The 24,795-nt window shown below is 43.1% G+C and overlaps 1 protein-coding gene across 3 annotated transcripts in view; it reads left to right on the top strand.

The window, feature by feature from the left end:
• The window catches only part of LOC112266214 (rho guanine nucleotide exchange factor TIAM1-like), a 209,093-nt gene that overhangs the window by 74,049 nt on the left and 110,249 nt on the right, over positions 1-24,795 (top strand). For all 3 annotated transcript variants that reach the window (XM_042296490.1, XM_042296489.1, XM_042296488.1), the window contains exons 2-8: positions 1,177-1,305; positions 1,514-2,151; positions 3,035-3,416; positions 11,794-12,015; positions 15,108-15,345; positions 20,777-20,949; positions 21,843-22,067. In XM_042296490.1, the coding sequence (XP_042152424.1) occupies positions 1,523-2,151; positions 3,035-3,416; positions 11,794-12,015; positions 15,108-15,345; positions 20,777-20,949; positions 21,843-22,067 (1,869 nt within the window). In that variant the 5' untranslated portion in view covers positions 1,177-1,305; positions 1,514-1,522. The remainder of the gene's footprint in view (positions 1-1,176; positions 1,306-1,513; positions 2,152-3,034; positions 3,417-11,793; positions 12,016-15,107; positions 15,346-20,776; positions 20,950-21,842; positions 22,068-24,795) is intronic.

Here is a 24,795-nt window from a genome sequence, read left to right on the forward strand (position 1 = left end):
TAGAGGACAGATTAATACCGTCAACTTAATCCGTTTCTAGTCAATAAGGGTAATCTTACCCACAGAGCATCCCTGTGTAAAGAACTAATGTTGTAGATTATTATATTTTGTATTTATTTTCTCTCTCTGTGTGTGTGTGTGTGTGTGTGTGTGTGTGGGGTACAATGTTTCAGATTTGTTTGTGACACTTCCTACAGTTTTATTAGGTGTTGTTGTAACCAGTGGCAACCACACTTCAACATATGTCATAGCCCAGTAAAACCAGTACAAGTAGTAACAGTATAATGTGGTCGCAGTGAAACTCTATCAGGTCGTAGTATAACTATCAGGTCGCAGTGAAACTCTATCAGGTCGTAGTATAACTATCAGGTCGTAGTATAACTATCAGGTCGTAGTATAACTATCAGGTCGCAGTATAACTATCAGGTCGCAGTATAACTATCAGGTCGCAGTGAAACTCTATCAGGTCGTAGTATAACTATCAGGTCGTAGTATAACTATCAGGTCGCAGTGAAACTCTAATCAGGTCGCAGTGAAACTCTATCAGGTCGTAGTATAACTATCAGGTCGTAGTATAACTATCAGGTCGTAGTATAACTATCAGGTCGCAGTATAACTATCAGGTCGCAGTATAACTATCAGGTCGCAGTGAAACTCTATCAGGTCGTAGTATAACTATCAGGTCGCAGTATAACTATCAGGTCGCAGTGAAACTCTAATCAGGTCGCAGTGAAACTCTAATCAGGTCGCAGTGAGACTCTATCAGGTCGTAGTGAAACTATCAGGTCGTAGTGAAACTCTATCGGGTCTTAATGAAACTCTATCAGGTCGTAGTATAACTCTATCGGGTCTTAGTGAAACTCTATCAGGTCGTAGTGAAACTCTATCAGGTCGCAGTGAAACCGTTAGCTGATCATTGGTCATTATTCTCACAACCTCATTTATGTCTCTTCCCAGTCACTGCCATATTCACCGATTTTTGGGGGAAATTTAAATATGTGTAACTTTCACAACAAAATGGCTGCAATTGATTCCCAGCAGGCAGACTCCTTCCACTCGTACAGTTGTTGTTCCTCCAGAAAGACTACTGTAACCGTGTGCAGTGTTGTAAAACCTCGTCATTATTTAGTTCTGCTGTGATGACTGACCAGGGTTTCTGTTTCCTCTCTCCTCCAGATCTCTGGTGTACAACGCCATCTACCATTTTCTCTCTTTCTCTCTCTCTCTCTCTCTCTCTCTCTGTGATTGGATAGACAGCCTGATGGTGAAACTCAACATGCCAGTGATGTCAACAACGGACTGCAGGTTGGTTAATTAATACATGATCCAATTTGTTAGTGAGTAAAAACATTTTTATAATTGTCAGTTATGTTATTTTATCCAGGGCAATAGTGTGTTACTTTTGTGGATTCTCTATGATTTTAAAATGGTGTGGTTTTAATACACATTGTTCTATCTCTGTATAACATCATATGTTGTTTATCTGTGATGTTACCTGCGTTTCCTGTTTCAGACTGTAACCATGGGCAACGTGGAGAGCCAGAACGGCGACCATGCCTTCTACGGCACCCAACATGGCTACCTGTCCCGCAAACACATGTCTCGTTCCCTCCGCATCTCCAAGCACCAGTCCAGCTCCGGTTCCACCCGCTGCACCCACGACCGCCACGCCACTCAGGGCAAAGTAGAACACCGTAACTCTGAGACCTCCACGCGTTCCAGCAGCACCCCTAGTATCCCACAGTCCTTAGCTGATCACGCACTGGAGCCCTTCAACCAGACCAATGTCCTGTCAGACTTCTCCCCTATTTGGGTGGACCGTATGGCCATGAACCTCCGGCCCGTCTCCTTCCATACCCACCTAGACAACCCATCTGTAGGGCCCCAACTGGACAACCCACCTGTAGGGCCCCAGTTAGACGCAGCAACACCAGGGACTAGACCCCAGTGCCCCCAGGACAGAGGTCTAGGCCTGTACAATAACACTGGGGAGGGGACCTACCTCCAGAAGACCAGAGACGGACCCCGGGAACCCCGGGAACCCCGGGAGGGAGTCAGCTTTAAGAAGAAGAGGTCCAAATCAGCCGACATGTGGAGAGAACACAGTCTGGAGTTCAGTCTGTCAGACCTCAGCCAGGAACACCTCACCAGGTTAGAGAAGTCAGACCTCAGCCAGAAACACCTCACCAGGTTAGAGAAGTCAGACCTCAGCCAGAAACACCTCACCAGGTTAGAGAAGTCAGACCTCAGCCAGGAACACCTCACTAGGTTAGAGAAGTCAGAACTCAGCCGGGAAAACCTCACCAGGTTAGAGAAGTCAGACCTCAGCTGGGAACACCTCACCAGGTTAGAGAAGTCAAACCTCAGCCAGGAACACCTCACCAGGTTAGAGAAGTCAGACCTCAGCCAGGAACACCTCACCAGGTTAGAGAAGTCGAACCTCAGCCAGGAACACCTCACCAGGTTAGAGAAGTCAGACCTCAGCCAGGAACACCTCACCAGGTTAAAACCTCAGCCAGGTTAGAGAAGTCGAACCTCAGCCAGGAACACCTCACCAGGTTAGAGAAGTCAGACCTCACCAGGTTAGAGAAGTCCGCCAGGAACACCTCACCAGGTTAGAGAAGTCAGACCTCAGCCGGGAAAACCTCACCAGGTTAGAGAAGTCAGAACCTCAGCCAGGAACACCTCACCAGGTTAGAGAAGTCAGACCTCAGCCGGGAAAACCTCACCAGGTTAGAGAAGTCGAACCTCAGCCAGGAACACCTCACCAGGTTAGAGAAGTCAGACCTCAGCCGGGAACACCTCACCAGGTTAGAGAAGTCGAACCTCAGCCAGGAACACCTCACCAGGTTAGACTGTGATATGTGGTTGTCTCACCCAGCTACCTTAAGATGAATGTGCTAACTGCAAGTCTCTCTGGATGTGCTAAATGACTAACATGTAAATGTAAGGAAACAGGCAACTGAAGGTTTGTCAGTTCAAATCAAATTTTTCCATCTGTGTTGATTAATCAAGTATTCTCTTTCTTTTTCAGCACAGAGGAGATCATCGACACTGAGGAGGCAGACGACAGGGACTTCCCTGATTGTGAAGGCCTGCTGGGGCTCGTGTCCCCAGAGGGTCTGGAGGGTGTGGACGCTGCTGGCAGGGCCAACTCCCTGGATCAGCTGTATGGAGGTCAGAAGACCCCAACTCGCCGGCCCGTGGCACGCTATGCTAAGTGGCACCATGACGCTAACCGCGAAGCCCGGGAGGGAGAGGACGATAAGATGCTGTCTCCGTCGGAGGAGGATGGGAACTCGTACGGAGCGTACACTCTGCCCTGTCGACGCTCACACTGCCTGTCTGAGGGCCTGACCAATCACCAGGCTGCCACCTGTAACACCATGCAGGGCCGCAGAGCACAGACCATACAGGTACTGTAGGATTACAGTCGCTCGTGAAAGACTACACACCCCTTGCACAGTCTTCACATTTTTGCTGCCTTAAAATGTCATCTGAAAAAGAGATTACATTAAAAAAATTCCCAGAATGATCTACACAACCTGCTCCACATTTTCAAAGTTAAAGAACATTTTCTAAATTACTAAGAAATACAAAATGAGGATCCATTGATTGTTTATGTCTTCACCTCCCCCCAGAGTCCATACTGGGAGGAAGCACCCTTTGGCAGACATTATAGCTGTGAATCATTTTGAAGATTCTACCAACTTTACACAACTCTTAGGGTAACATATATCCATTGTTTCCAAACAGAATTTCTGAGCTTGAGCAATTTTGACAAAAACAATGGATATATGTTACCCTAAGAGTTGTGTAAAGTTGGTAGAATCTTCAAAATGATTCACACAAAATAATTTTTATTAATTTGAAGTTCTAACTTTCCTTTACTTTTACTATAATTATAAATAATAAAATATAAAATATTTCATTTTAAGGCAGTGAAATGTGAAGTCTGTGCAATGTTTTTGTGGACTTTCACTAGTCACTGTATATACTGTCTATAATACACACGGGACCACATATCAGTATTATTGTTAATATTATGATCCTATAGCACAGAGCATACAGGTAGGATTGTACACTATCAGGGTTGGGGTTCCGTCGATTCAGAACGTAAACCAAATTCCAACTCCAGTTTTCAAATTTTCCTTATTGAAAAGCATTTGGAGTTTGAATTTCACCGTAGCTTCCTGGATTGGAATGGAATCGACCCCCAGCCCTGACAGATATGGGATCGTGTTGGTTTTTAGTGAGAACTGGGAGCGCAATGTGATGTGGATCAACTCCACATTAATTATTATTATTTTTTTTTAAATAGACAATTTGGTTTACTTACATCTGTTGTTCTGTGTCTCATATGTATCTGTGTGTTTGTGTTTGAGAATGTTTGTTTGTAAGCACTGTGTTTGTGAGTGAATCGATGCATGTACGTGTCTTTATATGAGTGTGTGTTTGTGAGAGAATCGACGTGTCTGTGTGTGTATCTGTGTGTTTGTCTGACAGACAGTGTTAGCACTAGCAGCACTAGCAAGAGGTCAGCAACTCAGACCTACGTCGCTCCCTCCCAGGTCAGGTCTCTGTTTCTCTCTCTCTCACTCTGTTTCTCTCACTCTCTCTCTCTCTCTCTCTCTCGCTTTATTGGCATGGGAAACGTGTTAACATTGCCAAAGCAAGGGAGGTAGATAATGTACAAAAGTGAAATAAACAATACAAATTAACAGTAAACATTACACATACAGACGTTTCAAAACAGTGTTGCAACGATGTACAAATGGTTAAGGCATAAATATGGGTTGTATTTACAATGGTGTTTGTTCTTCACTGGTTGCCCTTTTCTTGTGGCAACAGGTCATAAATCTTGCTGCTGTGACGGCACACTGGTATTTCACCCAGTAGATATGTTTATCAAAATTGGATTTGTTTTCGAATTCTTTGTGGATCTGTGTAATCTGAGGGAAATATGTGTCTCTAATATGGTCATACTTTGGGCAGGAGGTTAGGAAGTGCAGCTCAGTTTCCACCTCATTTTGTGGGCAGTGAGCACATAGCCTGTCTTCTCTTGAGAGCCATGTCTGTCTACGGCGGCCTTTCTCAATAGCAAGGCTATGCTCACGGAGTCTGTACATAGTCAAAGCTTTCCTTAATTTTGGGTCAGTCACAGTGGTCAGGTATTCTGCCACTGTGTACTCTCTGTGTAGGGCCAAATAGCATTCTAGTTTGCTCTGTTTTTTTGTTAATTCTTTCCAATGTGTCAAGTAATTATCTTTTTGTTTTCTCATGGTTTGGTTGGGTCTAATTGTGCTGCTGTCCTGGGGCTCTGTGGGGTTTGTTTGTGTTTGTGAACAGAGCCCCAGGTCCAGCTTGCTTAGGGGGCTCTTCTCCAGGTTCATCTCTCTGTAGGTGATGGCTTTGTTATGGAAGGTTTGGGAATCGCTTCCTTTTAGGTGGTTGTAGAATTTAACGTCTCTTTTCTGGATTTTGATAATTAGTGGGTATCGGCCTAATTCTGCTCTGCATGCATTATTTGGTTTTCTACGTTGTACACGGAGGATATTTTTGCGGAATCCTGCATGCAGTCTCTCAATTTGGTGTTTGTCCCATTTTGTGAAGTCTTGGTTGGTGAGCGGACCCCAGACCTCACAACCATAAAGGGCAATGTGCTCTATGACTAATTCAAGTATTTTTATCCAGATCCTAATTGGTATGTTGAATTTATGTTCCTTTTGATGGCATAGAATGCCCTTCTTGCCTTGTCTCTCAGATTGTTCACAGCTTTGTGGAAGTTACCTGTGGCGCTGATGTTTAGGCCAAGGTATGTATAGTTTTTTGAGTGCTCTAGGGCAACAGTGTCTAGATGGAACTTGTATTTGTGGTCCTGCCGACTGGACCTTTTTTGGAACAGCATTATTTTGGTCTTACTAAGATTTACTGTCAGGGCCCAGGTCTGGCAGAATCTGTGCAGAAGATCTAGGTGCTGCTGTTGGCCCTCCTTGGTTGGTGACAGAAGCACCAGATCATCAGCAAACAGTAGACATTTGACTTCAGATTCTAGTAGGGTGAGGCCTTGTGCTGCAGACTTTTCTAGTGCCCGCGTCAATTCGTTGATATATATGTTGAAGAGGGTGGGGCTTAAGCTGCATCCCTGTCTCACCCCACGGCCCTGTCTGAAGAAATGTGTGTTTTTTTGCCAATTTTAACCGTACACTTGTTGTTTGTGTACATGGATTTTATAATGTTGTATGTTTTACCCCCAACACCACTTTCCATCAGTTTGTATAGCAGACCCTCATGCCAAATTGAGTCAAAGCCTTTTTTGAAATCAACAAAGCATGAGAAGACTTTGCCTTTGTTTTGGTTTGTTTGGTTGTCAATTGTGCAGGGTGAATACATGGTCTGTTGTACGGTAATTTGGTAAAAAGCCAATTTGACATTATCTCAGTACATTGTTTTCATTGAGGAAATGTACAAGTCTGCTGTTAATGATAATGCTGGGGATTTTCCCAAGGTTGCTGTTGACGCATATCCCACGGTAGTTATTGGGGTCAAATTTGTCTCCACTTTTATGGATTGGGGTGATCAGTCCTTGGTTCCAAATATTGGGGAAGATGCCAGAGCTAAGGATGATGTTAAAGAGTTTTAGTATTGCCAATTGGAATTTGTTGTCTGTATATTTGATAATTTAATTGAGGATATCATCAACACTACAGGCCTTTTTGGGTTGGAGGGTTTTTATTTTGTCCTGTAACTCGTTCAAGGTAATTGGAGAATCCAGTGGGTTCTGGTAGTCTTTAATAGTTGATTCTAAGATTTGTATTTGATCATGTATATGTTTTTGCTCTTTGTTCATTGTAATAGAGCAAAAAATATTGGAGAAGTGGTTTATCAATACATCTCCATTTTGGATAGATAATTCTTCGTGTTGTTGTTTGTTTAGTGTTTTCCAATTTTCCCAGAAGTGTTTAGAGTCTATGGATTCTTCAATTACATTGAGCTGATTTCTGGCGTGCTGTTCCTTCTTTTTCCGTAGTGTATTTCTGTATTGTTTTAGTGATTCACCATAGTGAAGGCATAAACTCAGGTTTTCCGGGTCTCTATGTTTTTGGACAGGTTTCTCAATTTCTTTCTTAGATTTTTGCATTCTTCATCAAACCATTTGTCATTGTTGTTCATTTTCTTTCTTCTTCTGTTTAGATTTTTTTAGATTCGATAGGGAAGCTGAGAGGTCAAATATACTGTTTAGATTTGATAGGGAAGCTGAGAGGTCAAATATACTGTTTAGATTTGATAGGGAAGCTGAGAGGTCAAATATACTGTTTAGATTTGATAGGGAAGCTGAGAGGTCAAATATACTGTTTAGATTTGATAGGGAAGCTGAGAGGTCAAATATACTGTTTAGATTTGATAGGGAAGCTGAGAGGTCAAATATACTGTTTAGATTTGATAGGGAAGCTGAGAGGTCAAATATACTGTTTAGATTCGATAGGGAAGCTGAGAGGTCAAATATACTGTTTAGATTTGATAGGGAAGCTGAGAGGTCAAATATACTGTTTAGATTTGATAGGGAAGCTGAGAGGTCAAATATACTGTTTAGATTTGATAGGGAAGCTGAGAGGTCAAATATACTGTTTAGATTCGATAGGGAAGCTGAGAGGTCAAATATACTGTTTAGATTTGATAGGGAAGCTGAGAGGTCAAATATACTGTTTAGATTTGATAGGGAAGCTGAGAGGTCAAATATACTGTTTAGATTTGATAGGGAAGCTGAGAGGTCAAATATACTGTTTAGATTTGATAGGGAAGCTGAGAGGTCAAATATACTGTTTAGATTTGATAGGGAAGCTGAGAGGTCAAATATACTGTTTAGATTCGATAGGGAAGCTGAGAGGTCAAATATACTGTTTAGATTTGATAGGGAAGCTGAGAGGTCAAATATACTGTTTAGATTCGATAGGGAAGCTGAGAGGTCAAATATACTGTTTAGATTCGATAGGGAAGCTGAGAGGTCAAATATACTGTTTAGATTTGATAGGGAAGCTGAGAGGTCAAATATACTGTTAAGAATTTCTACTGCCAAGTTTACACCTTCACTATTACAGTGGAACGTTTTATCCAGGAAATTGTCTAGCTTGTGAGGGGGAGGGGGAGGGGTATGTGTGTAAAGTCACTCCCTGTTTTGCTGGCATGAGGCTGTGTGGTGGTGTCATCATGAAGCTGTGTGGTCCTGTCATCATGAAGCTGTGTGGTCCTGTCATCATGAGGCTGTGTGGTCCTGTCATCATGAGGCTGTGTGGTCCTGTCATCATGAGGCTGTGTGGTCCTGTCATCATGAGGCTGTGTGGTGGTGGTGGTGGTGTCATCATGAGGCTGTGTGGTCCTGTCATCATGAGGCTGTGTGGTGGTGGTGGTGGTGTCATCATGAAGCTGTGTGGTGGTGGTCCTGTCAGCATGAGGCTGTGTGGTCCTGTCAGCATGAGGCTGTGTGGTCCTGTCATCATGAGGCTGTGTGGTGGTGGTGGTCCTGTCATCATGAGGCTGTGTGGTGGTGGTCCTGTCATCATGAGGCTGTGTGGTGGTGGTCCTGTCATCATGAGGCTGTGTGGTCCTGTCATCATGAGGCTGTGTGGTGGTGGTGGTCCTGTCATCATGAGGCTGTGTGGTGGTGCTGTCATCATGAGGCTGTGTGGTGGTCCTGTAATCATGAGGCTGTGTGGTGGTGGTGGTCCTGTAATCATGAGGCTGTGTGGTGGTGGTGGTCCTGTAATCATGAGGCTGTGTGGTGGTGGTGGTCCTGTCATCATGAGGCTGTGTGGTGGTGCTGTCATCATGAGGCTGTGTGGTGGTGGTGGTCCTGTAATCATGAGGCTGTGTGGTGGTGGTGGTCCTGTCATCATGAGGCTGTGTGGTCCTGTCATCATGAGGCTGTGTGGTGGTGGTCCTGTAATCATGAGGCTGTGTGGTGGTGGTGATGTCATCATTCGGCTGTGTTATGGTGATGTCACCATGAGGCTGAGTGGTAGTGGTCCTGTCAAATCAAATCAAATGTTATTTGTCACATACACATGTTTAGCAGATGTTAATGCGAGTGTAGCGAAATGCTTGTGTCATCATGAGGCTGTGTGGTTGTGCTGTCATCATGAGGCTGGTAGTGGTGGTCCTGTCATCATGAGGCTGGTAGTGGTGGTCCTGTCATCATGAGGCTGTGTGGTGCTGGTGCTGTCATAATGAGGCTGTATGGGGTCCTGTCATCATGAGGCTGTGTGGTGGTGGTGTTGTCGTCATGAGGCTGTGTGGTGGTGCTGTCATCATGAGGTTGTGTGGTAGTGGTGGTGCTGTCGTCATGAGGCTGTGTGGGGCGGGCAGCGCGTGAATGGAGCCGCCAATCTGATGATGTGGCATGTGACCTGACAGAGTGAGAACAGTTTGGTTGGACCCTCCTTAGGTTCCCCATTCAGCCCGTCATCCAGCCCATCAGCCAGCCAGCCAGCCAGCCAGCCTGTCAAAGAGGAGAGGCCAGAGCATTCAGAGGAACTGGAGACTTCAGGCGACAGGCTATCATGCTATGTCAGGTTAGGTCAAGCCAATTATTGGCTGTGAATAATTGATGTAAGGATTATGTAATGCTCTTGGCTAAGGTAGGCTAGGATCAGTATCTGTAGGCTAGGATCAGTATCTGTAGGCTAGGCTAAGGTAGGCTAGGATCAGTATCTGTAGGCTAGGCTAAGGTAGGCTAGGATCAGTATCTGTAGGCTAGGCTAAGGTAGGCTAGTATCAGTATCTGTAGGCTAGGCTAAGGTAGGCTAGGATCCGTATCTGTAGGCTAGGCTAAGGTAGGCTAGGATCCGTATCTGTAGGCTAGAATCAGTATCTGTAGGCTAGGCTAAGGTAGGCTAGTATCAGTATCTGTAGGCTAGGCTAAGGTAGGCTAGGATCAGTATCTGTAGGCTAGGCTAAGGTAGGCTAGGATCAGTATCTGTAAGGTAGGCTGGGATCAGTATCTGTAGGCTAGGATCAGTATATGTAGGCTTGGCTAAGGTAGGCTAGGATCAGTATCTGTAAGGTGTGCTGGGATCAGTATCTGTAGGCTAGGATCAGTATATGTAGGCTTGGCTAAGGTAGGCTAGGATCAGTATCTGTAGGCTAGGCTAAGGTAGGCTAGGATCAGTATCTGTAGGCTAGGCTAAGGTAGGCTAGTATCAGTATCTGTAGGCTAGGCTAAGGTAGGCTAGGATCAGTATCTGTAGGCTAGGCTAAGGTAGGCTAGGATCAGTATCTGTAAGGTAGGCTGGGATCAGTATCTGTAGGCTAGGATCAGTATATGTAGGCTTGGCTAAGGTAGGCTAGGATCAGTATCTGTAAGGTGTGCTGGGATCAGTATCTGTAGGCTAGGATCAGTATATGTAGGCTTGGCTAAGGTAGGCTAGGATCAGTATCTGTAGGCTAGGATCAGTATCTGTAGGCTAGGCTAAGGTAGGCTAGGATCAGTATCTGTAGGCTAGAATCAGTATCTGTAGACTAGGATCAGTATCTGTAGGCTAGGCTAAGGTAGGCTAGGATCAGTATCTGTAAGGTAGGCTGGGATCAGTATCTGTAGGCTAGGATCAGTATATGTAGACTTGGCTAAGGTAGGCTAGGATCAGTATCTGTAGGCTAGGATCAGTATATCTAGGATCAGTATCTGTAGGCTAGGCTAAGGTTGGCTAGGATCAGTATCTGTAGGTTAGGCTGGGATCAGTATTTGTAGGCTAGGCTAAGGTAGGCTAGGATCATTATCTGTAAGGTAGGCTGGGATCAGTATCTGTAGGCTAGGATCAGTATATGTAGGCTAGGCTAAGGTAGGCTAAGATCAGTATCTGTAGGCTAGGATCAGTATATCTAGGATCAGTATATGTAGGCTAGGCTAAGGTAGGCTAGGATCATTATCTGTAAGGTAGGCTGGGATCAGTATCTGTAGGCTAGGATCAGTATTTGTAGGCTAGGCTAAGGTAGGCTAGGATCATTATCTGTAAGGTAGGCTGGGATCAGTATCTGTAGGCTAGGATCAGTATATGTAGGCTTGGCTAAGGTAGGCTAGGATCAGTATATGTAGGCTAGGATCAGTATATGTAGGCTTGGCTAAGGTAGGCTAGGATCAGTATCTGTAGGCTAGGATCAGTATCTGTAGGCTAGGATCAGTATATGTAGGCTTGGCTAAGGTAGGCTAGGATCAGTATCTGTAGGCTAGGATCAGTATCTCTAGGCTAGGATCAGTATATGTAGGCTAGGATCAGTATATGTAGGCTAGGATCAGTATCTGTAGGCTAGGATCAGTATCTGTAGGCTAGGCTAAGTTAGGCTAGGATCAGTATCTGTAGATCAATGACCTCAACATGTTTAAGGGCAGGGTTGCAACCTCTACATCTGCGGAGACAGTATGGTCTCTAGGACGGGAGCCTGATGCTTTACTGTCAGTCTGATTACATGTCTGTAGACCAGTAGAATGTCCATAGACCGTGTGTGTGTGTCTCACCTCTACCTGTGAGTGTGTCCGTCCGTCCGTCCGTCCGTCCCACCTCTCCCTGTGTGTGTGTGTATCTGACCCGTGTGTCTGTATGTGTGTGTGTGTGTCTCACACGTGTGTCTGTACGTGTGTTTGTGTGTCTCACCCTTGTGTCTGTACGTGTGTGTGTCTGTCCGTCCCACCTCTACCTGTGTGTCTCACCTGTGCGTCTGTACGTGTGTGTGTCTGTCCGTCCCACCTCTACCTGTGTGTGTGTGTGTCTCACCTGTGTGTCTGTACCTGTGTGTTTCCAGGATGTGACAGCCGGAGAGGGCAGTGAGTACGAGGACAGTGGCATCGACGGGGTGACTGCTTCGGGGGCGGAGCATCAGTCCCGGCGCTATAAGACCATGTCTATGTCCTTCTCCGTGTGCTCGGCAGCGGGGCGGAGCCTGTTCGCTGGCAGTGACAGCGGAAGCAGCAGCGGGGGAGGAGCCAGTGAGGGGGTCCAGGGGGTCTACGAGAACTTCAGACAGGTGGGTGGTGGTTCTGGTTCACACACACACACACACACACGTATACAGTTGAAGTCGGAAGTTTACCTTACATTTAAATACATTTAAACTCAGTTTTTCACAATTCCTGACATTTAATCCCCGTAAAAATTCCCTGTCTTTTGTCAGTTAGGATCACCACTTTATTTTAAGAATGTGAAATGTCAGAATAATAGTAGAGAGAATGATTTATTTGAGCTTTTATTTCTTTCATCACATTCCCAGTGGATCAGAAGTTTACATACACTCAATTAGTATTTGGTAGCATTGCCTTTAAATTGTTTAAATTGGGTCAAACGTTTCTGGTAGCCTTCCACAAGCTTCCCACAATGAGTTGGGTGAATTTTGGCCCATTCCTCCTGACAGAGCTGGTGTAACTGAGTCAGGTTTGTAGGCCTCCTTGCTCGCACATGCCTTTTTTTCAGTTCTTCCCACACATTTTCTATAGGATTGAGGTCAGGGCTTTGTGATGGCCACTCCAATATCTTGACTTTGTTGTCCTTAAGCCATTTTGCCACAACTTTGGAAGTATGCTTGGGGGTCATTGTTCATTTGGAAGACCCATTTGCGACCAAGCTTTAACTTCCCGACTGATGTCTTGAGATGTTGCTTCAATATATCCACATAATTTTCCTTCGTCATAATATTTCGTGAAGTGCACCAGTCCCTCCTGCAGCAAAGCACCCCCACAACATGATGCTGCCACCCCCATGCTTCACGGTTGGGATGGTGTTCTTCAGCTTGCAAGCCTCCCCCTTTTTCCTCCAAACATAACGATGGTCATTATGGCCAAACAGTTCTATTTTTGTTTCATCAGACCAGAGGACATTTCTCCAAAAAGTACGATCTTTGTCCCCATGTGCAGTTGCAAACCGTAGTCTGGCTTTTTTTTGGCAGTTTTTGAGCAGTGGCTTCTTCCTTGCTCAGCGACCTTTCAGGTTATGTCGATATAGGACTCGTTTAACTGTGGATATAGATACTTTTGTACCTGTTTCCTCCATTATCTTCACAAAGTCCTTGTTGTTCTGGTATTGATTTGCACTTTTCACACCAAAGTACGTTCATCTCTAGGAGACGGAAGGCGTCTCCTTCCTGAGCGATATGAAGGCTGTGTGGTCCCATGGTGTTTATACTTGCATACTATTGTTTGTACAGATGAACGTGGTACCTTCAGGCATTTGGAAATTGCTCCCAAGGATGAACCAGACTTGTGGAGGTCTACAATTATTTTTCTGAGGTCTTGGCTGATTGCTTTTGATTTCCCCATGATGTCAAGGAAAGAGGCACTGAGTTTGAAGGTAGGCCTTGAAATACATCCACAGGTACACCTCCAATTGACTCAAATGATGTCAATAAGCCTATTAGAAGCTTCTAAAGCCATGACATCATTCTCTGGAATTGTCCAAGCTGTTTAAAGGCACAGTCAACTTAGTGTATGTAAACTTCTGACCCCCTGGAATTGTGATACAGTGAATTATAATTGTCTGTAAACAATTATTGGAAACATTACTTGTGTCATGCACAAAGTAGATGTCCTAACCGACTTGCCAAAAGTTTGGCTATAGTTTGTTAACAAGAAATTAGTGGAGTGGTTGAAAAACTAGTTTTAATGATTCCAACCTAAGTGTATGTAAACTTCTGACTGTACATGTGTGTGTGTGTATACATACATACATACATACATACATACATACATACACAAGTTTGGTGTCACTTAGAAATGTCCTTGTTTTTGAAAGAAAAGCAAATTTTTTTCCATTAAAATAACATCAAATTGATCAGAAATACAGTGTAGATATTGTTAATGTTGTAAATTACTATTGTAGCTGGAAACGGCTGATTTTTAATAGAATATCTACATATGCATACAGAGACCCATTATCAGCAACCATCACTCCTGTGTTCCAATGGCACGTTGTGTTAGCTAATCCAAGTTTATGATTTTAAAAGGCTAATTGACCATGAGAACCAATTTTGCAATTATGTTAGCACAGCTGAAAACTGTTGTACTGATTAAAGAAGCAATAAAACTGGCCTTCTTTAAACTAGTTGAGGATCTGGAGCATCAGTGCTGATGCCTAGAAGGCCAGCATCACGGAGTCGCCTCTTCACTGCTGACGTTGGGACTGGTGTTTTGCGGAGACTATTTCATGAAGCTGCCAGTTGAGGACTTGTGAGTCATTTGTTTTTCAAACTAGACATTCTTTCTAGTTTCGTTAGAGCCCGTTTGCTCTGTTCTGTGAAGGGAGTAGTACACAGCGTTGTACGAGATCTTCAGTTACCCTACTCTTTCACCAATCTCTGCAAGATCCCGGACACTTACATCTCCAAGTTGGTGGACATTTCTGGGGGGAACGGCCCTAGCCCTCAACCCCCGATCCAACAGGTCCCAGACGTGCTCAATGGGATTGAGATCCGGGCTTTTTGCTGGCCATGGCAGAACACTGACATTCCATGCATGGGGAACGAGCAGTATGACTGGTGGCATTGTCATGCTGAAGGGTCATGCCAGGATGAGCCTGCAGGAAGGGTACCACATGAGGGAGGAGGATGTCTTCCTGTAACGCACAGCATTGAGATTGCCTGCAATGACAACGAGCTCAGTCTGATGATGCTGTGACACAATGCCTCAGACCATGATGGACCCTTCACCTCCAAATCGATCCCGCTCCAGAGTACAGGCCTCGGTGTAACGCTCATTCCTTCAACGATAAACGTGAATCTGACCATCTCCCTTCGTGAGACAACACCACGACTCGCCAGTGAAGAGCACTTTTTGCCCGTCCTGTCTGGTCCAGCAATGGTGGGTTTGTGCCCATAGGCAATGTTGTTGCCGGTGGTGTCTGATGAGGACCTGCCTTACAACAGACCTGCATGCCCTCAGTCCAGCCTCTCTCAGACTATTGTGGACGGTCTGAGCACTGATGGAGGGATTGTGCGTTTCTGGTGTAACTCGGGAAGTTGTTGTTGCCGAGTTTCCATTTAGTCTGTTATAGTAGTTTATGCTGCAAACAAATTGCTGTTTGTTCAGGGACAATAACGTTTTAATGATTTGAATGTAATGTTATGATCAGGAGTTGGAGATGAGCTCGTGTCAGACAGAGAGTCTGGAGGAGGCGGGGTCAGCCCTGAGTGACGAACAGAGCGTCATGAGCTCAGCCTACCAATCAGATCCCCTGCTCAGCGTTGCCCAGGGAACCGTGAGGAAGGCGGGCCGTCTGGCTGTCAAGAACTTCCTGGTTCACAAGAAGAACAAGAAGGTGGAGTCGGCCACCAGGAGGAAGTGGAAGAGCTACTGGGTCTGCCTCAAAGGTACATACCCTACAGTATACTGTATCTATACACACTGCTATAACTAGTACCTACCCTACAGTATACTGTATCTATACACACTGCTATCTAACTATCTACTGGCTCTATACACATTACAGCTACTGGGTCTGCCTCAAAGGTACCTACCCTACAGTATATACTGTATCTATACACACTGCTATCTAACTATCTACTGGCTCTATACACATTACAGCTACTGGGTCTGCCTCAAAGGTACCTACCCTACAGTATATACTGTATCTATACACACTGCTATAACTAGTACCTACCCTACAGTATATACTGTATCTATACACACTGCTATCTAACTATCTACTGGCTCTATACACATTACAGCTACTGGGTCTGCCTCAAAGGTACCTACCCTACAGTATATACTGTATCTATACACACTGCTATCTATCTATCTACTGGCTCTATACACATTACAGCTACTGGGTCTGCCTCAAAGGTACCTACCCTACAGTATATACTGTATCTATACACACTGCTATCTAACTATCTACTGGCTCTATACACATTACAGCTACTGGGTCTGCCTCAAAGGTACCTACCCTACAGTATATACTGTATCTATACACACTGCTATCTATCTATCTACTGGCTCTATACACATTACAGCTACTGGGTCTGCCTCAAAGGTACCTACCCTACAGTATATACTGTATCTATACACACTGCTATAACTAGTACCTACCCTACAGTATATACTGTATCTATACACACTGCGATCTATCTATCTACTGTATCTATTATTATTACTAGTACCTACCCTACAGTATATACTGTATCTATACACACTGCTATCTAACTATCTACTGGCTCTATACACACTGCTATCTATCTATCTACTGTATCTATTATTATTATTACTACTTCCATTATTATTATTGCTATTATTCTTCTTCTTATTATTATTATTACTATTATTACTATTATTATTACTGTTATTACTTACTATTACTATTGTTATTATTATTGTTATTACTACTGCTGTTATTATTATTACTATTATTTATACTATTATACCCTGTTACTACTACTACTACTACTATACCCTGTTACTACTACTATATACCCTGTTACTACTACTATACCCTGTTACTACTATTATACCCTGCTACTACTACTACTACTATACCCTGTTACTACTACTACTACTATTGTACCCTGTTACTACTATTATACCCTGTTACTACTACTACTACTACTGTACCCTGTTACTACTATTATACCCTGTTACTACTACTACTACTGTACCCTGTTACTACTACTACTACTACTATACCCTGTTACTACTACTATACCCTGTTACTACTATTATACCCTGCTACTACTTCTACTACTATACCCTGTTACTACTACTACTACTACTACTACTACTGTACCCTGTTACTACTATTATACCCTGTTACTACTACTACTACTACTGTACCCTGTTACTACTATTATACCCTGTTACTACTACTACTACTGTACCCTGTTACTACTATTATACCCTGTTACTACTACTACTATACCCTGTTACTACTAACTACTCTCCCCTGTTACTACTACTACTACTACTGTACCCTGTTACTACTATTATACCCTGTTACTACTACTACTACTACTGTACCCTGTTACTACTACTACTACTACTGTACCCTGTTACTACTATTATACCCTGCTACTACTATTATACCATGTTACTACTACTATACCCTGTTACTACTACTACTACTACTACTACTATTATACCCTGTTACTACTACTACTACTGTACCCTGTTACTACTATTATACCCTGCTACTACTACTACTGTACCCTGTTACTACTACTGTACCCTGTTACTACTACTACTACTACTGTACCCTGTTACTACTATAACTACTTTACCTTGTTACTACTACTACTATTACTACTATACCCTGTTACTACTACTATACCCTGTTACTACTACTATTACTACTATCCCCTGTTACTACCACTATACCCTGTTACTACTACTACTACTACTACTATTCCTACTATACCATGTTACTACTACTACTACTACTATTCCTACTATACCATGTTACTACTACTACTACTACTATTACTACTATATCCTGTTACTACTACTACTACTATTACTACTATACCCTGTTACTACTACTACTATTACTACTATACCCTGTTATTACTACTACTATTACTACTATACCCTGTTACTACTACTATTACTACTATACCCTGTTACTACTACTACTACTATTACTACTATCCCCTGTTACTACTATTACTACTATACCCTGTTACTACTACTATCCCTTGTTACTACTACTACTACTACTACACCCTGTTGCTACTATACCCTGTTACTACTACTACTTCTATCCCCTGTTACTACTACTATTACTACTATACCTTGTTACTACGACTATACCCTGTTACTACTATACCCTGTTACTACTACTACTACTATACCCTCTTACTACTACTATTACTACTATACCCTGTTACTACTACTACTACTATACCCTGTTACTACTACTACTATACCCTGTTACTACTACTATTACTACTGTACCCTGTTACTACTACTACTATTACTACTATACCTTGTTACTACTACTACTATACCCTGTTACTACTACTACTACTACTACTACTATACCCTGTTACTACTACTACTACTACTACTACTACTATACCCTGTTACTACTACTACTACTATACCCTGTTACTACTACTATACCCCGTTACTACTACTACACCCTGTTACTACTACTATACCCTGTTACTACTCCTACTATTACTACTATACCTTGTTACTACTACTACTACTACTACTATACCCTGTTACTACTACTATTACTACTATACCCTGTTACTGCGACTATACCCTGTTACTACTACTACTACTACTACTACTACTACTACTACTGTACCCTGTTACTACTATTATACCCTGCTACTACTACTACTGTACCCTGTTACTACTACTGTACCCTGTTACTACTACTACTACTACTGTACCCTGTTACTACTATAACTACTTTACCTTGTTACTACTACTACTATTACTACTATACCCTGTTACTACTACTATACCCTGTTACTACTACTATTACTACTATCCCCTGTTACTACCACTATACCCTGTTACTACTACTACTACTACTACTACTATTACTACTATACCATGTTACTACTACTACTACTATTACTACTATATCCTGTTACTACTACTACTACTATTACTACTATACCCTGTTACTACTACTACTATTACTACTATACCCTGTTACTACTACTACTATTACTACTATACCCTGTTATTACTACTACTATTACTACTATACCCTGTTACTACTACTACTATACCATGTTACTACCACTATACCCTGTTACTACTACTACTACTACTACTATCCCCTGTTACTACTACTATTACTACTATCCCCTGTTACTACTACTATTACTACTATACCCTGTTACTACTACTACTATTACTACTATCCCCTGTTACTACTACTATTACTACTATACCCTGTTACTACTACTATCCCTTGTTACTACTACTACTACTACTACTATACCCTGTTGCTACTATACCCTGTTACTACTACTACTTCTATCCCCTGTTACTACTACTATTACTACTATACCCTGTTACTACTACTATCCCTTGTTACTACTACTACTACTACTACTACTATACCCTGTTGCTACTATACCCTGTTACTACTACTACTTCTATCCCCTGTTACTACTACTATTACTACTATACCCTGTTACTACGACTATACCCTGTTACTACTATACCCTGTTACTACTACTACTACTACTACTATACCCTCTTACTACTACTATTACTACTATACCCTGTTACTACTACTACTACTATACCCTGTTACTACTACGATTACTACTATCCCCTGTTACTACTACTACTATTACTACTATACCTTGTTACTACTACTACTACTACTACTATACCCTGTTACTACTACTACTACTACTACTATACCTTGTTACTACTACTACTACTACTACTACTACTACTATACCCTGTTACTACTACTATACCCTGTTACTACTACTACTACTATACCCTGTTACTACTACTATACCCTGTTACTACTACTACTACTACTATACCATGTTACTACTACTATACCCTGTTACTACTACTACTACTATACCCTGTTACTGCGACTATACCCTGTTACTACTACTACTACTACTATTACTACTATACCCTGTTACTACTACTACTACAACTACTACTATCCCCTGTTATTACTACTATACCCTGTTACTACTACTACTATACCCTGTCCTTAGCCATACCCCGTTATATGCATACACACAGATTCTTTAAAAGATATTTCAGCAACACACAGCTTGTATGAGTTTCTGAAGAGGTTTTTAAAATCTAATTTAGTACTGTATTCAGTGAAGTACATTTGTATTTATTCACGCCCGTGTATATGTCCTGATACTGCCCGTTATCTCTAACACCTCTTGACTGTATATGTTTCAAATCACATCCTATTCCCTATATAGTGCACTACAGGGCCTGGTCAAAAGTAGTGGACTCTATAGGGAGTAGTGTTCCATTTGGGACTAAATCTAAATATCACAGAGTAGGCCTTAAAACCCACTTGACTAGGTCACGTCAGCGTTCTAGAGTCACGTCAGCGTTCTAGAGTCACGTCAGCGTTCTAGAGTCACGTCAGCGTTCTAGAGTCACGTCAGCATTCTGCTGATGCATGCTCCCTCCTGGAGAATCCAGGCCTGCACTACATACCGTTGGCCACTGGAGAGCAGAATTAAGTTGGTTGAAAAAAAAGCAAGCTATTATTTATTTAATTGGTTGTGTTTTCTGCAGGGAAATGTCTCCTTGTAAGATATTTAAAGGAAGAAAGATTTTAGTTTCTAGAAATGGACATCACATTAAAGTGGCACCCCAGTCTCCTTTTCACCTCATTTAACACCTGACTGACTTAATAACAAAAGGCACATTTCAATAGGTGGGCCAGTTAAGTCTTGACTTGGCACAAGGGGGGGGTTAGTTTAGTTCTCTACTGCTCCTCTGTTGTTCCTCAGGCAAAGGGGGAGGTAGGATGACATCACCACTTCCCATCAGCCCAACTCCTTGAAGTCTGCAGTTGTCAAAAAAAAAAAAAAAAAAAACTATTTTCCTCAAAACATTTGATTTCATTTTTTTACCATTGAGTGTGTCCTTTACTGTATTTATACTATCACTTTTCAACAGGAAAGGTTCTAATATCACTGGAGGACATTTCTATTGATATTTATCAAACCAATGCATTTTGCGCTTTGAGACAACTGTTATAGGACAAACGGCTATATACTAACATGTGATTGATTGATCAATTGATGGTTTTGAGTAACTTCCTTTTCCCCTGTCTTCTCCCAGGATGCACTCTGTTCTTCTACGAGACAGACGGGCGGTCTGGGATCGACCACAACAGTGCTCCTAAACATGCGGTGTGGGCTGAGAACAGTATTGTCCAGGCCGTCCCTGAACACCCCAAGAAGGACTTTGTCTTCTGCCTCAGCAACTCTCTAGGAGATGCTTTTCTCTTCCAGGTAGGTGGTGTGTGTGTGTGTGTGTCCTTCCTTGGTCAGGGAGGCTGTGTCACCTCCACAATGGCACCTCTCTTGATCTTGAAGGAGTCGTTATGTGAATGAAAATGCCTCAATTGATCTCAAAATGGTCTGTTTATCTATCTTAGATGTACAGTGTTCTAATCTGCTTGGTCATTCCTGTCTTCAGAGACCTGGACTACTGTTTCTGTCTTCAGAGACCTGGTCGACTGTTTCTGTCTTCAGAGACCTGGACTACTGTTTCTGTCTTCAGAGACCTGGTCGACTGTTTCTGTCTTCAGAGACCTGGTCGACTGTTTCTGTCTTCAGAGACCTGGTCGACTGTTTCTGTCTTCAGAGACCTGGTCGACTGTTTCTGTCTTCAGAGACCCGGTCGACTGTTTCTGTCTTCAGAGACCCGGTCGACTGTTTCTGTCTTCAGAGACCCGGTCGACTGTTTCTGTCTTCAGAGACCCGGTCGACTGTTTCTGTCTTCAGAGACCCGGTCGACTGTTTCTGTCTTCAGAGACCCGGTCGACTGTTTCTGTCTTCAGAGACCCGGTCGACTGTTTCTGTCTTCAGAGACCCGGTCGACTGTTTCTGTCTTCAGAGACCCGGTCGACTGTTTCTGTCTTCAGAGACCCGGTCGACTGTTTCTGTCTTCAGAGACCCGGTCGACTGTTTCTGTCTTCAGAGACCCGGTCTGTGTGATATTAGTTGAAGAGGTAGATACTGTTAGTGTTCAGTAAACGACTCAATAACCATATGTTGGCAATGAAAATGCAGCTGTTGACAGTAAAGGTGTCTATGACCCAGAAGGTTAGCTCTTTGTTGACTGTCTCTGACGACCTCTCCTGTCCATTTAACCCTTGACCTCTAACCTCTGACCCCTGTAGTCCTGCAGCCAGACTGAGCTGGAGAACTGGATCACGGCCATCCACTCGGCGTGCGCGGCGGCCGTTGCCAGGCAGCATCACCGGGAGGACACGGTGCGTCTGTTGAGGGCGGAGATCAAGAAGCTGGAGCAGAAGATCGACATGGACGAGAAGATGAAGAAGATGGGAGACATGCAGCTCAGTGCCGTGACCGATACCAAGAAAAGGAAGACCATACTGGACCAGGTGTGTGTGTGTGTGTGTGTGTGTGTGTGTGTGTGTGTGTGTGTGAGCTTAGTTACCGATACCAAGAAGAGAGAGACCATACTGGACCAGGTAAAAGTATAGGCTAGCGAATGTGATTTTAATTTTGAAATACAATAGTGTCTATTTGTATAATTTATTAAGCTGACAGTTGAAGTCAGAAGTTTACACACACTTAGGTTGGAGTCATTAAAACTAGTTTACCTACACTTAGGTTGGAGTCATTACAACTAGTTTACATACACTTAGGTTGGAGTCATTACAACTAGTTTACCTACACTTAGGTTGGAGTCATTACAACTAGTTTACCTACACTTAGGTTGGAGTCATTACAACTAGTTTACCTACACTTAGGTTGGAGTCATTACAACTAGTTTACCTACACTTAGGTTGGAGTCATTACAACTAGTTTACCTACACTTAGGTTGGAGTCATTACAACTAGTTTACCTACACTTAGGTTGGAGTCATTACAACTAGTTTACCTACACTTAGGTTGGAGTCATTACAACTAGTTTACCTACACTTAGGTTGGAGTCATTACAACTAGTTTACCTACACTTAGGTTGGAGTCATTACAACTAGTTTACATACACTTAGGTTGGAGTCATTACAACTAGTTTACCTACACTGAGGTTGGAGTCATTACAACTAGTTTACATACACTGAGGTTGGAGTCATTACAACTAGTTTACATACACTTAGGTTGGAGTCATTACAACTAGTTTTTCAACCACTCCACAAATTTCTTGTTAACAAACTATAGTTTTGGCAATATCTACTTTGTTCATGACACAAGTAATTTTTCCAACAATTGTTTACAGACAGATTATTTCACTTATAATTCACTGTATCACAATTCCAGGGGGTCAGAAGTTTACATAAACTAAGTTGACTGTGCCTTTAAACAGCTTGGAAATTTCCAGAAAATTATGTCATGGCTTTAGAAGCTTCTGATAGGCTAATTGACATCATTTGAGGAGGTGTACCTGTGGATGTATTTCAAGGCCTATCTTCAAACTCAGTGCCTCTTTGCCTGACATCATGGGAAAATCAAAAGAAATCAGCCAAGATCTCAGAAAAAGAAATGTAGACCTCCACAAGTCTGGTTCATCCTTGGGAGCAATTTCCAAATGCCTGGAAGTACCACGTTCATCTGTACAAACAATAGTACGCAAGTATAAAGACCATGGGACCACACAGCCTTCATATCGCTCAGGAAGGAGATGCATTCTGTCTCCTAGAGATGTACGTACTTTGGTGTGAAAAGTGCAAATCAATCCCAGAACAACAGCAAAGGACCTTGTGAAGATGCTGGAGGAAACAGGTACAAAAGTATCTATATCCACAGTAAAACGAGTCCTATATCGTCATAACCTGAAAGGCCGCTCAGCAAGGAAGAAGCCACTGCTCCAAAACCGCCATAAAAAAGACAGAATACGTTTTTTGTCCACATGGGGACAAAGATCGTATTTTTTGGAGAAATATCTTGTCTGATGAAACAAAAATATGGCCATAATGACAATTGCTATGTCTGGAGGAAAAAGGGGGAGGCTTGTAAGCCGAAGAACACCCTCCCAACCGTGAAGCACGGGGGTGGCAGCATCATGTTGAGGGGGTGCTTTGCTGCAGGAGGGACTGGTGCACTTCACAAAATAGATGGCATCATGAGGAAGGAAAATTGTGGATATATTAAAACATCATCTCAAGACATCAGTCAGGAAGTTAAAGCTTGGTCACAAATGGGTCTTCCAAATGGACAATGACCCCAAGCATACTTGCAAAGTGGTGGCAAAATGTATTAAGGACAACAAAGTCAAGGTATTGGAGTGGCTATCACAAAGCCCTGACCTCAATCCTATAGAACATTTGTGGGCAGAACTGAAAAGGCATGTGTGAGCACGGAGGCCTACAAACCTGACTCAGTTACACCAGCTCTGTCATGAGGAATGGGCCAAAATTCACCCAACTCATTGTGGGAAGCTTGTGGAAGGCTACCAGAAACATTTGACCCAAGTTAAACTATTTAAAGGCAATACCTCATATGCCCTCCTCAAGTTGGAGGGATCTGAATTGGGTTCTCAGGTGGGGGTGTGAGGTCATAAAGTTATAGCCCAGCAAGGGTCCTTCCGTTTGATCCAGATCCAGTGGCTGCCTCTTTCAGCTGCTTGAGAAACTGCTCTGACAGTCTGCCACAGAGCCTGTCCATGGATTCCAAGTTCTTTCAGCAACTTGATGGTGGAAGAAGCCACGAATCCTCTGCATCCCACTTCAACTGGCCAGACTTTTGCATTCCAGCCACGTTGAGTTGCATCTGCTGCCAACTCTGTGGAACACAGTTTCTTACGTTCGTAGGCCTCTTCAACAGAGTTTTCCCACGGGACTGGGAGCTCTATGATGTACACAGCCTTTCGTGAAGGGGACCAGAGTACCATGTCTGGCCTAAGGTTGGTAGAAGCAATCTCAGGTGGAAAAATTAGTTGCTGGCCAATATCGACAAGCGTCTTCCAGTCCCGGGCCATGGCTAGGTGTCCAGTTTCTGGCTTCGTAGGAGGATACTTGGGACTTTTCTGTCCCTCCCGGATGAATGTTGTTGTTTTGACGGGATTGCTTGTTTTTGGAGGTAATGAATTGGTTGCACTCCCCTTGGTCTCAAGTGCTGCAGTCAGGCTCTTGAGGACCTGATTGTGCCTCCAGGTGTAGCGGCCTTG

This window comes from Oncorhynchus tshawytscha, linkage group LG13, assembly GCF_018296145.1.
Source record: "Oncorhynchus tshawytscha isolate Ot180627B linkage group LG13, Otsh_v2.0, whole genome shotgun sequence".
Taxonomy (NCBI): domain Eukaryota; kingdom Metazoa; phylum Chordata; class Actinopteri; order Salmoniformes; family Salmonidae; genus Oncorhynchus; species Oncorhynchus tshawytscha.